Source organism: Colius striatus, chromosome 1 (genome assembly GCF_028858725.1).
Source record: "Colius striatus isolate bColStr4 chromosome 1, bColStr4.1.hap1, whole genome shotgun sequence".
NCBI lineage: Eukaryota > Metazoa > Chordata > Aves > Coliiformes > Coliidae > Colius > Colius striatus.
Window position 1 is genome coordinate 22,534,638 of NC_084759.1, and position 17,354 is coordinate 22,551,991.

At 36.2% G+C, this 17,354-nt stretch overlaps 1 protein-coding gene across 6 annotated transcripts in view; it reads left to right on the forward strand.

The window, feature by feature from the left end:
- Nucleotides 1–17,354, forward strand: part of FRY (FRY microtubule binding protein) — a 206,451-nt gene that overhangs the window by 88,397 nt on the left and 100,700 nt on the right. For all 6 annotated transcript variants that reach the window (XM_061993519.1, XM_061993487.1, XM_061993504.1 and 3 more), the window contains exons 4-11: nucleotides 6,196–6,335; nucleotides 8,246–8,336; nucleotides 8,727–8,806; nucleotides 8,923–9,003; nucleotides 10,186–10,354; nucleotides 12,723–12,815; nucleotides 12,910–13,008; nucleotides 15,770–15,871. In XM_061993519.1, coding sequence (XP_061849503.1) covers nucleotides 6,196–6,335; nucleotides 8,246–8,336; nucleotides 8,727–8,806; nucleotides 8,923–9,003; nucleotides 10,186–10,354; nucleotides 12,723–12,815; nucleotides 12,910–13,008; nucleotides 15,770–15,871 — 855 coding nt within the window. The remainder of the gene's footprint in view (nucleotides 1–6,195; nucleotides 6,336–8,245; nucleotides 8,337–8,726; nucleotides 8,807–8,922; nucleotides 9,004–10,185; nucleotides 10,355–12,722; nucleotides 12,816–12,909; nucleotides 13,009–15,769; nucleotides 15,872–17,354) is intronic.

The following is a 17,354-nucleotide window of genomic DNA, read 5'->3' on the forward strand; positions in this document are numbered from 1 at the left end:
AACTATGTATCTGAAATCCTACCTGTATGTAGAGTTGATAGAAAAGTGTAGAGCTGAGATTGCCCTAGACATCTTGTCAGAAAACTTTGAGTTTGGTTTCTTGAAATTTTCTGAACAAATGATTCACATTGAAATTTTCAGATTATCTATCTGCATTAGCCTCAGTTACTGAGAATGTTCTTTTCAGGCTTCACATTGTTTTGTGCTTGAACAGCATAATAATTTTGAGATTTTCTAGTGCTCCTGGGATTGATGTGCACTGGTGATTGGGAGAAGGCAGATGAGCCTGTTTTCAGGAACATGGTTCATACGTAACAAATTCATTTTAGTTTGGCTAAATCATAGTTAGATTTTCATTCAAAATTTTGTAATACACAGAGAGATTTGATAGAATTCAGCTAGAGTGGAAACAGCAAGACAGAGCAAAATGTCTTTCTTTACTTAGTATATTTCACTCAGTGGATGCGGTTAGTACATCTCAGTATTATAAACCTATTTTGCAAATGAAAACATATCAGTATTTTAAAATTGTCACAAAAGTTTGGATAGTTTTGCTGATATTAAAAATGATGGTATAGTCTACCTGGAAAACTCTGAAGGTCATGATTCCACATGATACTAAAATGCAAGCAAGACAGCATGTGCTTTTAAGTCAAACCGTTAAGTTTGGTTTTTGTAAGTTAACTCAAATATTTAGAAAGTCTATGGGATGAAGGAAGACCAGGTTGACAATCCCCTCCTTCTGCCTTCCAGGCACGGAAAGCCTCAGTATTTATTCTTGGAACACTTAAAGTCATCTAGCAAAACCAGGAAAGGCCACGCATGACATTCCTGACAGTTTTACTGCAGAAATGAAGGAGGAGAAGAGAGACAACCCCCTTGAACAAGCATTTTCAAGGGTCTAATAATGCTGACTTTCAATTTTAAGGCCTCAGAAGTGACACACTGTCAAGGGAACCTAATCCTTTCTCCTTTTTTTGGGTTTATTAAAATGATCTCTGTTCAATTCGAATGAAATTGATCTGTGACTCTGAATTGAACGGGTCATTAGTCACTTTAAAATATCAGAGCTATGTCTACTAACTATAAATTAAAAAGCAGCAAAAGGAAGGCATGATCTGATTTAAAATTTACTTTTTGCAGGTCAGCTTCAGAGATGAAAAAAACAGCCAAAAACTCACTTTGCTGTAATTTACAATGAGCAGAATGGAACTTTAGGTACACATAGTAATCAGAATCAAGTTTAACATTAAGATCCCAGACCATTTAAAGTGATCACAAAAGCATTGCTTATTTCTCTAAAAAGCTTCATCTCTGACTCTCTGAGAACTAGCATTTTCTCCTGCTCATTCTCAAGCACCAGTAGTAGTTTTTTCATATGGTTTTAAATATCTTTATAGGATATTTTAAATCATATTTTAAAAATCCTTGATTAGTCATACTGCTTCAGCATTAGCATGCTCTGTGTCCCCAACTACAGAGATGTTGTTAATCATTGTACTACTGAACTATGACTTAAACTTCCTATTACAGGAAACCATAAAGTTGCAGACATGAAAAGATCAAAAGCTAGGGTGAAAATCCCCATAATTATCCAAGAGGCTTATCCTCACACAAGGAAATATTTTTATTAGTCTTTTCTCAGTCCCTAGTAAAGTATCTTCTTTTCTTACCACCACTGACAACACTGGAGGCAGAAAAAGGGCACTCTATAATCTTGGACCAATCTGGAGACATTTTTCCAAAAGTACAAAATGAGTATAATGTTTTGACTGTGTAAGTGAAAGCTTAACAACAAGGCTTAGTTTTCGAATGAAGTTGTCTGTTTGTATGAGGTGCCTATTGCAGGAGTTTCAGCATAAACTGCACAAATATTTGCACTCATTTTAATTGTACCACTCTCTTCTTAGAAGAGTACTAGATTGGAGAGTACAGATTGGAAAGCAAAAACATTTAACGTTTTATATACTTTAAGGAGATGAGAACAAAAACTAGTTCAAGCTAAAAAAAAAAAGAAAAATCAAAATAATAATAAAAGATGATTAAGTGTTCCCTTTTCATAACAGCCTAAATATGGTTAATGACATGCTGATAATTATTCCCATCCAATATATTAATTATTAGATGTAATAAATTAATACTGATATCATTGTCATTGAAGTAGCACTGTAGTTAGCCCCTTTTGTGTTTTCAGTTTCCCTGTCTTTTACACATTGCCTTTCACTTGCAAAAGGGCACATGTTAGAGAAAGTGTAAGAATTATTGGTGATGGAGTCATGGAACAACCCTTGGTTCCTGATCAGAAGTTTAGATTCAAGCAACATGTAAAAAAGTAAATCTGAAGGCAAAATTAAAGGTAACACGTTCAGAACTGAACTTACTGCACACTATAAATAGTGTTTCATGTAAACTGTTATCCTGGCAGTAAAATATCTATGAACATTGCTAGTGTATGAGCAAGCTAGGTGAAATAACCCATCTACAAAATTATGGTACAAAAAAATCTTGGTTTTTTTTTACTCATGTAACCAAGGCCATAAATGAAAACTGTGAGTCCAACTTAATAGTAACCAGTTTCAACTGTTCCTAGGGAGATTTAACTTCTTAGCACCATCCAAAAAAATTTCTTAGGACAAAGATGTGAATGAAGGGAAATCTACACAAAAACAACTGCTCCTAATATTTTATTTTTTACAGGTATTTCAGTTAGAGATGACTTGTTTAGAAATGTATTAGCAGAAAAAAAGGGTCCAACAGAATTACAGCGTGTAGGTGCTTTGACTACAGCTTAGGGCAATTAATCTCTCCACATTTCCCCTGCCACAGTCTAGAGTATTTGTAATAGGAATTGTTAACTTGATCTGTTTGATTTTATATATTGCAAATGAAATTCAAGTCTTACTATGGTCCATGAGAGTTTGCTGTTGGTTTCAAGAAGCAGGGATTTCATTGTAGCTGTTATTTTCCTTGAACCTCTATTGCTGGTAGTTATGAAGCTTTGTTATAGACATGCATGGAGTGGAAAAATGTTGAATGAAAAGAAGACATACGGCTATGGATATCCTAAATATAGCTAAGACAATGTTTTTCAAATTCTGCTTTCAGCAACATTAATAGAAACTGTAAAAATCTGACTTGCAATGCTCATTGTTTGGAATCTATGCAACAATTTGAAGAGAGAATATACAAACACTTTGCAAGTAATGGAGTTGAAAAAAATGAACCAACGCTATGCAAAAGTGAAGTACCGAAAACCTGCAGAAGTAAAATGGCAATAAAGCACACATTTAGCATACATACTGACATATATGGTATATGAAAAAAAGCAGAGACAAGAAATTAATGATATTGCTGGAAACTGAATGCAGTTTTGAGTATATTTGCTGTTAAAGCATATAGAAATTCCTATGTGAAATAAAAAACTAACAGCATCTATCTACTGTTAGTGGAAACATTTCTTACATTTGTATTTGACAATATAGCAAGACTTTTAAGAGTTTTATTTGCTCAGAGTTTCATTAAATTTACTCTTACATATTAGTCCAAAGTAAATATTCAGCTTTACATAAAGTACATTTAATGCTCTGAGAAGACAGATTTTTAACAGCTCTCTCCTTGTGCAGCTTTCTTATCCTTAAGCTATACTGTAGGTAGTTCATTTATGATGGAAGAACATGATCATTTGTCCAACAAGGACATATTTGTACATCTGTGCACTCCCTTTCAGGAGCAGCACAGAGCTAGAATTCATCTCACTCCTGGATTTACTTCCAGTAAATGAAAGGGTTGAGTAACCGATGTACTGGCTAGACTTCCCTCCCTTCCTGTTGCCTGAGAGCCAGGTCTTTGCCCAGTCCACCCTTCCTTCCTGTCTTAGAAGTGCAATGACAGAAAGATTTTTTAAAAAGCTATATTGACCTTTTATCCCCACTAAAGACACACACTGTAAATTCAGCAGAGAAAGTATGGCTTGAGATTTAACAGGAATCACTTTGACTTTTTGTGTTGAGTGAAATTGTGTAGCTGTGGAGAACAGCACTGAAAAATACATTGGTGAACATATTCTTCAATCGGGAAGACCTGATTGAAACAACTTTTCACTTCCAGTTAAATATTGTAATATCTTAAGGATATTTAGATCTACTTTAGGCCTGTTGTGATAGGACACGGGTTAATAGTTTTAAACTAAAAGGTGGTAGATTCAGACTAGATTTAAATTAGAAGAAATTTTTTTATAATGAGAGTGGTGAGACATTGGCACAGGCTGCCCAGAGAGGTGGTAGATGTTCCATCCCTGGAAACATTCAAGGGCAGGTTGGATGGGGCTCACGGCAACCTGATCTAGCTGGAGATTTTCCTGCTCATTGCAGAGGGGTTGGACAAGGTGACCTTGAATAGTCCCTTCCAAACCAAACCACTCTGATTCTATTCTAGTCTTCCCCAGTAATCCCTTTTTCACTCCATCTCACAATTAACAACCAGTGTTACAGCAGCTTCAGAAAAACTTTTGGAAAACAATAGAGAAGCAATTGAAATGTCTAAGCATCCTGAGTGAGTAGTGGGTAGTTTGCACTGACACTATGTGAGTCATGTCTTGTAAGTATTTATTTGGAGTCTTATGCCTGAAGGCTTTGGTATAATTGAGCCTGAGCTGCTGTAGTAATTCTTCATGAAAGGCCTCCTGTCACTGCCGCAAGCAGTGTCTTCATGCCGTCTTCCACAGCAGCTTGGTTCATATTTCATGTAATAAAATATATTGGAAGCACTGGGTAGAAAGCACTACTTTTATAGAAGTTTTTCTTTTTAAGTGGCAGTTACTACAGCTTTCTCATGCTACATGTTTAATTTTCGGCTATAATACCTGAACAATAATATTTTATCCTTGAAGTGTCTCATGAACTTTAAACCACAACATCACTGTGAATTAAATTCTGATGCTAAAAAACTTCACAAGAGAGCAAAGTTATTGATCTGAACTATCATCCACAAAAATTCTCATTTAAGGCTTTAGTAATATTTGAGAATTGTATGTAAGGTGCTTGATCTCCCAGTTTTGCTGTTGTCTTAGTCACGGAGTCTTAGTCACAGAGTTCACACAAGATTGATCTTATATGAAACATTAAGCTGTTGACTGGTTTAAGTTTAAGCTAGTGGATAGACTTGACAAGACTTAATGACATAATCAATATACTTGACATGAATTACATCAGTACATCACTCCTTTTCCTCAGGACTTTGTAGGATCAAGACCTGCATGATTATGAGGTGGACAGAAATCTCCAGATCAGTAACTTATTCCTATATTAAATAGCTGATTTCTGTTTTCTGAAAATGTACAGAAATGCTGTAGCTGTGAACATTCAATTGCAATACATGTATAATCCTCTTGTATAATAATGGTTTGAGGGTTTTTTTATCCTAGCATTTTATCTCTTCATGTTTTGCAGCCTTATAGTTTTAAGTTGTAGTTCAGTAGCAACATGGTTGGTAACATTTCTGTAATTGATGACACAGTTTCTACTGAGGGAGCAGTAATCTTCCTTTCCAGTATGCTGCTACAGATGTTTAATCAAGAACTTTTGAGGAATGGTTTTAAACTCTGTTTAACTTATTTGTGCAAACACACAGGAAAATGTACATGTTTTCCTATATATAAAAGAGAAACATGAGTTACCAGATGTGTGAGCCTAATAGTAAGATGGATGCATCTTCACGTTCAATTGATTAAGATTGTTTCAGAGCTTGTGGAGTTTCATAATATATTCTGAGGAGGGGCATCCAGCAATCAGATACAACCCATAAAGACAGTACCTCTGATTCATCAATTTTCCTTTCTTTATAACGTGCACAAACTCAATCAACATTGTCTAACAAATAAAAGTAAAAACTTGAAGAACTAGATAGTTTTCTGGTGTGTTGTAAGATGTGATACATAATTTTAATGCATTTTAGTATCTGGAATTTAGTATTTTAGTGTCTGGAATGACACTATAGACATACAGCCCATTTTTGTATCTCTACTTATATTTATACAGAAAATGCAGAATATTAAGTCACTGCTTGTACCTTGGATCTCAAAAATCAGATAAAAACGTGAAAGAACATGCCTAGCCATTTAATTGGTTTTCTTTATTTAAAGGAGCTGGGGAATCTTGAACATGAGTTGATGTATTGATTGTTGTGCTTTACCCATAGATAATAAGCTCAATGAGCTCGCTTTCAGAATATTGTCTACCCTCTATCCTGCGTACTTTGTTTGATTGGTATAAAAGACAGAATGGCATAGAAGATGAATCTCATGAGTACAGACCAAGAACAAGCACTAAATCTAAAAGGTATGGGTTTGAATATGCATACATACGTTGTTGACAGATTCTAAGGTAATGTATTATGTTTTGCCCATCAGCTTTTGTGAGGTAATATTTGCTCGAAAATTGTCATCTTTTTCTGCTTGTTTCTGGGTCTCTTCTCAGCTTCTAGATGGATGGAATAATTGTTACTTTGAATTTATGTTCCTGATAGTTCACTGTTTTTTACTGCTGTCTTGGATACTGTAATGTCATTTAAATAGTGGTTTGTATAAACTATATCTGTCTTCTTTACTTATGTGAGCAGGCAATAACGCTGTGACCCTTGGAAGGATATTTTTTTTACACAGCATTCTGCTTAGTCATGGAAATTTCACATATATCTGTCCCTAATTAAAAAAAAAATGTGAATCAAAGAGCATTAGCAACATTGATTTAGCTCATAAAACAAATAAGTAAATAAAAATAGAGAACCCCAAACAAATGTAATGATCTCTTAGGATATCAGCAGTTACTCAGTGATAAGGCAATGGATTGCTCTTGGTTTATATTCAGGTCTGACATTTTTTCACAGATGTATTCTTCAAACTCAGAGGTTTTTTCCAAATACTTTGTTACTACATTTAGAAACTTCAATGAAGCAGCAGAACAATCAACAATGGCAGACCTGGTGTTTGAAAATGCATAGACACTTCTTCACTTTAGGATTATATTATAATCCAGTAACTACTGAAAGCAATAGCTGCTGGAATGAAGGGGTAGCAGCTAGTTTTAGACATCAAGGTAGACATGAACCTCAATCAGAATCTTCCAGACTTTATATCTGTAAAAGTAGGTAATATGAAGATATGACTCGTCAATTAGATGTCTGCTGTTGGAGGAGATGAATCCTTTCCCTGAAGTGCCTCTTTCTCTTGGCTTGTTACAGCAACATGTTCTCATAATTAATCTTTACACGCAGTTGCAAGTCAGCTTTAGCAGTGAACCAAGACCACTTGACACAAGTGATAATGTTACATAAAGAATATCCTTTCTCCAACTTCTGTGAAACCAACAAAGCCAAAATGCAAATAATTTATTTCATCACTGATCAAGCAAAACTCTCAAATGCATGTATTATAATCACATAAGTATGATTGAAATCACTAAAGTTCTTAATGTTTATAAGAATTGTGCTGAATTTGCGCAAACAGGAATCTCACTGAAATAAGTGGTAACTGCTTCAAATGGACTGCAGAACTGTCCCTTTAGTGTTTAATTTTACAAAAAGTAGTGTAATACAACATTTCCTATTATCCTTCAGTACGCTTTGAAACTGTGATCAGATATTTCAGATGGATGGCTTTTGAATTCAGACATTTATTCCTCAGTGTTATCTGCACAAGGAGTGCAACTGAATGTTTGATGAATGATGCCAAAGTGGAAAAAATAACCCCGGAACAGTTTTAAAAAGAGAGCGCAGGTTGGGTATGAATTCTCCATCAGTACTTTTAAGGTGTTTCTCAAAACCTATCACCAGTCTAAATATGGATTCGATAGCACAAAATAATTTACTACATTTGCCTCCAAAGTGTTTATGGGAATTGTCTAAATGGTGCTGCCAGCAAGGAATTCTAAATGAAATTGATTTATTAGAATATAGAATCCAAAAGTTTCCTTGTCTTTGTTTTGAGGGGTTTTTTGGAAAAAGTTTTGTGTTGACTTTAAACCATAAAAAAACAGGGAGGAAATGCAGAATCACATTTAAACATTTGAAAGAAGGTGAAAGAAAGAAATTGAATTGGTCTCTAAGAGCATGTCAGTGCATTACTTTCTTAAATGCAGTTTAAAAATAGAACATAATCTGCTGTTACCTGTATTTCTTTAATTGAAGAAGGCATATAATATGAATTACAACACATCTTCTAAATCTTATGTTTCCTGGTTTGATTTTGCAGTGATGAACAGCAGAGGGACTATTTAATGGAGAGAAGAGATCTGGCTATTGATTTTATTTTTTCTTTAGTATTAATAGAAGTTTTGAAACAGGTATGGAGTTCTTAAATTATCCATTAACTAATAAACTATGGAAATTACCAGTACAACCGAATTTATGATTCTGCTTTCTATTTCCATATTTAACAGTCTAATAAGAATGAGATACATCCTGCATGGTTGTTCATTGCTGTGTTGCTTGCACCTGTAGGATACATAGTATTCTGTACAGACTTCATTTTGCCAAGTCTTTGGAGCTATTTCTCTTCGATACTAAATGAAGTTTAAATGACTGGCTAATTCCAGCTGTTATGTTAGCTAGATGCCTTTTCAGCTGATACCATATTTCTATATGGCAGATACCCGTGAGTAAAACTATTGCTAAGGTATGAAGCTTGAAGTGAAATATATGTGTATTCATTATGCTTTATTTTGTGTTTTCAGATTCCACTTCATCCTGTAATAGACAGTTTGGTACATGATGTTATTAACTTGGCTTTCAAGCACTTTAAATACAAAGAAGGGTAAGGCTCTTGATCATACAAATAAACTATTTAACAAATTACTTTCTTAATTTTTTAATAGTAGTAGTTAAGTAGTATGCTTTCTCACCCACAAATTCTTTCTTGTCTCTTGCTAGGTACCTTGGTCCTAACACTGGAAATATGCACATTGTTGCGGATTTGTATGCAGAAGTAATCGGTGTTCTAGCTCAAGCAAAGTAAGCATAATTTCCATCACAAATCTGAGAAGTTTTACTTGTTTATCATGTGAATATTCTGATTTTTTTTCTTTAGTATTAATAGAAGTGTTGAAACAGGTATAGAGTTCTTAAATTATCCATTAACTAATAAATTATGGAATTTATTGATGAATAAATTATGTGACTATTCTGATTTTCTCTCTTTCTTCAAAAGTAGTGTAAGAATTAGTCATTTCAGCTTATTAACCCTCTATTCATCCAGGTGTTCTAGAGCATAGAACTCCAGGGAATCATAGGCTTTCTGCATCTAGTCAGTGATACTGAATAAATTCAACTCAACTACAACAACACTGTTTTTCTTCTCTCAGCAATGATGTCTGTGGAAAGCTCAAAGAGCTGAAGAGAGCTATGTTTTTTTCTTTTTCTGTATGTTTTTTTCTAGCTGGGCAAACCTAAAAATGGCTACACTCCAGCACAGGAACATTTTAAAATATCTCTGCAGTTATTTCAGTTCAGAACTTGAAGCAGCTGCATCTGCATTCTTCATCCTGCATTTCGTTGAGCAGATGATATAAAACACTTTGTGGACAAGGTCTTAGATTATTAATCTGGAAGCAGACAGATTCAGAAATTCATGTACCAAATATAACATTTCATCATACCCTTACATGAAAAATTAGGCAGAGGGTGAAATTTACAACCCCAACACAGTGATCTCTCTCCTGACTTCTTGACATTGCTGAGACTGAGTCTGTTCTGCTAAACCAGTCAATGTAGCTTAATGTAGCCAAAATAGTTTGGGTTACTGGAAATCACATAACTTTCTCAAACTTCCTTGTTGTCTTTTGAAAACACTGCATGCACTTGCAAGAAAACTATCTTTCATCTCGGATTTTTGAAAAACACAAGGGGGTTAGTCTAATGATATTGTTAGCTCTTCTGTAAAAGAGGGGCATGTTAGGAAAATAATTTGAGAGATGTATAAAGGGACGAAGATCAGGCTGTAGGCTTTGTTTTCTGAGTTTATCAGAAGTGAAAGAGAACTAAATAAAACAAAATACATTCATATTCTGACCAAAATGGTATTTTAGAACCAAAGTTGAATCTTCTTTAGGTTTTTTCCCCAATTTATATACCTTGCAATACATTTAAAATGTTAATGTGTACTATTTTTTGTAACTAACGAATATGAATTCATAGATTTCCTGCTGTAAAGAAGAAATTTATGGCAGAGTTAAAAGAGTTACGGCATAAAGAACAAAGCCCCTATGTAGTTCAAAGCATTATCAGTCTTATAATGGGAATGAAATTCTTTCGCATTAAGATGTATCCTGTGGAGGACTTTGAAGCTTCTCTTCAGTTTATGCAGGTAAAATTCGTAAGTGTTTAACTGTGGTTCGGAGACTTTTTGGAATGGGCTCTTCTTCATCTTTTCTATAAAACCTCAGGAGATTTCCTGTGTCATTCCCACATAAGTGTATGTACAATTGTTTTCTACTTGCTCTGAACCTCAGCAGTCCAGTCTCCAATCTCTGGAGTGTATTGTTCCATACCAGTTTTTCGTCAGCTGTATACCCTTAGTCCCTACATCTCACCCTCCAACAAAAAGAAGTTTTATTCTGTAGGCTCCAGATATTTTACTCTACCATGCCACAGGTGTTCATTGCCCTGTGTCCCTGCCTAGCTATGTCTCCCTAGCTGCTCACTGCCTCCAAAGTTAGTGTTCCACCATGTGAAGAACTTCTGATAGAGAAAAACTTAGGGGAAGAGTCAAAGAATTGAGGCAAAAATTGGGTGGAATTTGTCTTGGAAGTGTTGTCCACTTGTCAATGCCCTCCTGTAGGGTATGTTTTGTACCCACCCAGTTAGAGAGGCACTAGTACAAAGCATATTTTTTACTATCATGAATGCTTTAAATTGAGAGATTACATAATTTTATGAAAGGAAAGGAAATATTTTATATTTAAAAATTTTAAAGTCCACATTCTTGCTGATAATGTTCCCATCAGCAGCTTTGTTTGACTGAACCTTTTTATTCCTGTTTTTTCTTGGAATCACCATCATGGCTACATGGTTTGTGGCCACTCATCCAGTAAAATACAGGTTTTGTGCAAACCTACATGTAAGGGCATTTTATTGATGGTATCGGTTGAGTAAGATCAATGTTAGATCCCTACAAGTAAGAATTTGGCATTGGAATACAAACACACACAGGTGTACAGACACACAGAGCCATTTCTCTAAGTCCTGAATAAGGAGCACATTCTATTTCAGTTTCCTAATGTGTTTCAAACCATTTTTAAAACATAATTAACAACACAGAAATAACTGATTTTTCTTTCTACCTTATGCTTCATTATATGAACACATCATAGTATGTGTCACCTTAATGTGAGTTATCCAGAGCTGTCAAGATATCAAAGTAACGTGTATTCAGTGCACATGACTAATATGAGTGAATGACTTTATGGCACAGGCTTATGGCACAGCACTTCTGAGATCCAATATTTACTGCCATTGAAATCAGTGATAAAGCTCCCATATAGTAGAAATCAAAATTTGAGTGCAAATGATCTTTACCTTCCCTGACTACAGTGCCTCAGCATGAAATTAATTCTTAACTATGCTACAACACATCATAGGATGCACTGTGTATGTAGGAAGACCAGTTTTGCTCAGTTTGGTGAAATATGGTTCAATCTTTTGAGTGATTCTTCTATTAATTTGAGTATCTACATGCAGTGCTTCAGCTGCAAGCTTTGGCACACCAGTGCTGCACTTGTAAAAAGAGACACTATCAAAGGGTAAGCTTGTCTCAGAAGCTAGCTCCAGAATATCCTGTCTTCCACCATGGAGAGCAGGAGCAGCTCAGGAAGGCTACTATCTTTGCATAGGGGCCTCAGCTGTGTAGCAGAAAGGACTGGGGTGACTGAAGCTGTATGATGTAGAATCCTGATTGCAGACAGGAAAAAATTACATGTGGTCTAAAGTGTAAACCTTCCTTGTAGAGTCAGTGGCTGTTTGGGCCTTGGACCCAGGGAGGAAGAAGTAACTAAAGCATCATAATTTGTGGTCCTCAGAGAAGTTGTACAAAAACACATGAGTGGGTGGATGCTTATCTCCTCTCCCTCACTTCCTGGCAGCACAGCTGTGCTGGTAGTAATTCACTGCATGTTTAGCAGAAAAGCACATTTTAACTTTTTCTCTCATTCCCCAGTTGCAGGCTGGAAATTGTAGTGGTTTGCACCACAGGTCTCTTCCCTCACATAGCACAGTTCTGTTTTCACCCAAAATCAGCAATGGATCCTAGCAGTGAAATTTAACCCAAAATAGCTACAGTAAGATTGTTTCTTTTCTTGAATATCTTGCTAGAGAAGTACATTCATTTTCTGGCTTCTCATTGTGTAAAGCTGTCCATGTCTATTACTCTGCCTCCTGAAGGCATACACAGGATCAGCTCTTGAGTCCAACTCCCTTTCTATCCCCAAAATACCACTGGGCACTGCTGGAATCAATGGAGAGTCTGGATTATCATGGTTAGAGGAACAGATGTTTGATCTTAAGTCCTGCTTTCTGCTTGCTGCAAAATGCCGATTTAGGTGTTAACAGATAAATGTTTTCTGTGGGATTTGCAAGATAGAAATAGCCACTGACACTTCATGTGCATTCAGCAAACATCTAGAGGCCTTTGTTCCAACTGATACACAATTTACATTTTTTGTTTTGTTTTCTTTTAGGAATGTGCACATTATTTCCTTGAAGTTAAAGACAAAGATATCAAGCATGCACTGGCAGGATTGTTTGTTGAAATTCTTGTCCCTGTAGCTGCTGTGAGTTTGTTTTTCAGGTTAAATAAATAATTTCTTAAAAATAGATAAAACAGCTTGTGAAACAGTGTTTTACTAACATGGCATTTTCTTTCAGGCTGTTAAAAATGAAGTGAATGTCCCCTGTCTGAGGAACTTTGTTGAAAGCCTGTATGATACAACACTTGAACTTTCTTCACGAAAGAAGCACTCATTGGTTGGTAACCTTAAGAAGCAGAGGCTAAAATTCTTTGTCAGAAATAACTGTGAGCAAGACTCTTGGGAAATTGCAAAACTTTTCTCTTTATAACCAACACATTTATATGCTTTATAACCAACACATTTATTTTTGCAGGGAAGGTTATTGCATTTGCAGAAAGTAACCATACTTATTTTATTCAGAATATTATCTAAATCAATGTGAATCAAACAGACGTTTTCAGCTTCTGGTTCTGTTATTATTAAATAGTTAGGTTTTCTCATACTTGTTATGTGTAAACACTGGGAGGAGAGGAGAAAGAGTAGAGTTCACTTCTTGTCAAGCGAGAACAAATGAGGCATGTGGGAATGACTCTTTCACAGGGCTTAGATAATACATTGCGGGAACAAAAAAATTTATAACACATGCCCATTTAAATCTGTAACTTGGCTACTGTGCAGCTCCCTATTTCATTTTTTCTTGTGAGATGAACAGTGGCACTGCAGTGTATTTTTGGAAGCATGGGTTGATCTGAATTAAATGAGGATCTGAGTCAGTTTGATGCTGGCCGCCTTAAGCAGTCTCTCTCCAACTGGGTCAGCGCACGTCAGCAGCGTGGCTTTAGCTAATCCATTTTGAAGTCTTGGACCTTATAAGTAAAGAAAGTTGTCATTTGTCGTCTCTCATTCTATGTGAAAGTCAAAAAGACTTCCCTGTTCCCAGCGCTCTCGGCAAATGCTGGTCACTAGTGCCATGAATCTGACGGGCAGACTGCAGGAGTGTGCCTGAGCTCCCTGCTGCCGTCACACCAGTCCCAGAACATCGCCTGGGGTGCAGTCCTGATCCAGTTTGAATTAGTCAGAGTCTTGGGATAAATTTCTCATTTCACTATGCTTGTGTTTGTGTGGCTCTATTCCGCTCTGCCAAATTAATAAAACATTATTGAAACTGCAGCAGGGTAAGGGCTTTGCTGGACAGTTTTTACACTAAATAGAACTTCCCCAAACTGGTGACTGTATTTGCCAAAGTCAATACTCTGTGCTTGGGAAAGGATTGCACAGCTGGGGCTTTGCATTTGATTGCTTGTCTACACATACCACACTGGAGGCTACATAGTTAAAAGTGACAAAATAGAATAGATTCTTGTGAGAGTGTGATTAGAAATACAAACACTGTGAGAAGGTGGAGGAGGGGAAAGGCAAACAGTTAGCAGAAATAGCTGCAGTGCATATTTCCAGACTTCCAGGAGTAAAGCACACTTTACTTTCCAAGATCAGTGTTTTATGAATCGGTGCACTCCCTGCATGGGCAGGATGGAGACATTTATCTTGTCATGTTCTCTGTTTAAAGGCATCTCACATGAGCTAGTCTCTTGAGATTCTCTTATGAGGGAACAGAGAGACTTAGGAAACTCCAGGACATGGTTTGTATCTTCCCTTCTAGGGTTCTTCCTTAGGATGGATAGTAACACTCTTGGGATGTTACTAATCTCTGTGATCCTGTCAAATACGCAACTCTTATAGTCACTATGTTAATATAGTAAGAATGTCTTCCACAAGAAGGCTTCAGTTATCCTCTCCCATATGTATTTTGGACATGAAGATTATAAAAATAAAACTGAACATACTTTTGCCGTTTGATCAAGAAATTATGTCTAAACCTAGCTATGGACAATTTATGTTGTATATTACAGGAACAGAAATTGGGGTTTATGGTGTATTTATACTTTTAGCTGTGGCTGAAGTTATCATTTCAAGGTTGATTTTGAGAATCATTGGTCTTTAAGATAAAGTTACCATATTTTTTACAAATAACTTGCAAGTCTTTGGTATATTGACAACTAAAACAGAAAAGTCTTGCTGAAATATCAAAGTCAATTTCAAAATTACAAGGAACACAAGAGATTCCAAAGAAATACAAGGAAGAATTTCTTCACTGTGAGGGTGCCAGAGAACTGGAACAGGCTGCCCAGGTGGATTGTTGAGTCTCCTTTGAATGTTGAGACATTTAAAACCCACCTGAACGAGTTCTTGTGTGTCCTACTCTAGGTGTCGCTGCTCTGGCAGGGGCGTTGGTCTGGATGATCTTTTAAGGTTCTATCCAACCCTTAAGATTCTGTGATTCTGTAATTCTGTGAGGTGCATTTTGGTTTACTTTTTTTTTCAGAATAACATTTATGAGTGTCAAATTAAGTATTGACAAAAAGATCAGGTTCCAGTATTTGAGCTTCTATGTTCTACCTTGCTTCTTTTTATTTTTCACTTCACAAAATGTAACTATCAGCAGATCCAGGCATTGCCTGTATTTTAACACAATTCTTTAGGGTGTTTGACATGTCTCTCAGTAAACACTGTGACTGCAGATTTCGAGGAGCATATAGACATCTAAGCATTCACAAGTCTCAACAGCCTCTGTGGGCCTTGTGATTATAATGAAGTTTTATTACTTCCGTGCTGTGATTTCTCATTTAACTTAGCCTTGGGTCTGCAACTGAGAGAACCTAACCCCGTGTCTGCAAATTTGTGGCCCATTGTTGGAATTTTGATACCGCTTTAAGTAGGCATTTGGTTGGTTTAGTTTATCCATAAAATGTATCTGTGACAGATTTAGGGAAAGGTTCCTTTTAAATTGTACTACATAACAACGTCTTTATATTGGCTAACATATACTGCACAAAAAGGAGGACTTAAAGCTTTAAGTTTACAGTAGTTCTGTCAAGTTACTTTTATGCTGTGTAGACATGCAAATAATACGGTGTCAATATCCATTTCCTGTTTAGGCTTTGTACCCTTTGGTGACATGCCTGCTATGTGTCAGTCAGAAGCAGTTCTTTTTAAACAGATGGCATATTTTCCTCAACAACTGCCTATCCAATCTCAAGGTTAGTATCTTCTGGGTTTAATATTAAATTAAAACTTCAGTATGCACTGATGATCTGTTGCAAATCTGTTTCAGGTAAATGAGTTGGATTATTGCTATTGACTGGTTCCATACATAATTTTATTCCCAACAGTACAAATTCTTTAGCTGAACAGATTTTTTCAATAACAAAAATTAATTTCTAGTATGAATTTCAGCTGAGCCTGAGCTGTGAAACAGGTAAGATTGTTAAGAAAAAAGTACTAACTTACACATTAAAAGTGACTCAATATTAACTTACTTTTTTTTCACAAAGGCCTCCTCAAGTTAAGCACTTGTTGTCCATCAGAATGGAAGTAGTTGCAGGGCACCATTTGCATTGCCTGTTTCACTCTATTAAGTTCCATTTTAAAAAAACTTAAATAAACCTATTTTAAGTTGTTTCCTTCACATATCCATTCTTATTCATTTGTTAGGTCTTTGAAGTTTAAGACTGACTGTCCACTGTAGTCTGCTGTGGTTCCTGGGCAGTGCTTAGTGTTCAATACATGTATACTAGATACCATCACTGCTTCTCCATGTTTCTTTTACTTGCATGGTAACTCGTGGCCCATTCAGCACTTAAAGTGGGTCCATATGAAAGGATGGTCTTGTGCTTACCTGAGAAGACCAATGTAAGAAGCAGAGTGATTAGCTCAAATGGGGGCTCGTTAGTCTAGTAAAGCGGAGACTGAGGGGAGATCTTATTAACATTTACAAATATCTAAAGAGTGGGTTTCAGGAGGTTGGGATATCCCTTATTTCTATTGTAGCTAGCAACAGGAAGAGGGGTAATGGGATGAAGCTGGAACACAAAAAGTTCCACTGAAATATAAGAAAAAACTATTTCACTGTTCAGGTGAGGGAGCCCTGGCACAGGCTGCCCAGGGGGGTTGTGGAGACTCCTTCCTTGGAGGTCTTCAAGACCTGCCTGGACATGTTCTTATGTGACCTGATCTAGGTGACCCTGCTTCTGCAGGGGAGTTGGATTAGATGATCTCTAAAGATTCCTTCCAACCCTACCATTCTATGATTCTATGAAGTGAAAGGCCTACAAACTGCTGCTTAATGAACCAGTGGTTAGGAGGCTTCTGCAAATGGCACAGGTAGAACATGCAATTGCTATCTCAGCTCAGAAGCAAACTGTATAGGGATTCTCCGTTCTCCAAAAGTTGAATTCTGAAGCTTGTCAGCAAGGTATATATTGCATCCTTTATTGCTGTTGCTTTCTTGCTATACTATGTCTTAATGAAACAATTTGTATTGACTCTCTTCATATGGATCCTACTGTTAGAATAACTCTTCAAAATATTCATAGTCTGAAGACTTCTTTCCACCTGTACCTGAATTACTTACTTTTGCTGAAGATATATTAGAACCTTATTTACAAAGAGATTCAGAAAACAAACATGTTGTTACTGCAACTAATTTTATGGTGTTTTACAAGGTTATACGAGCTTTAGAAA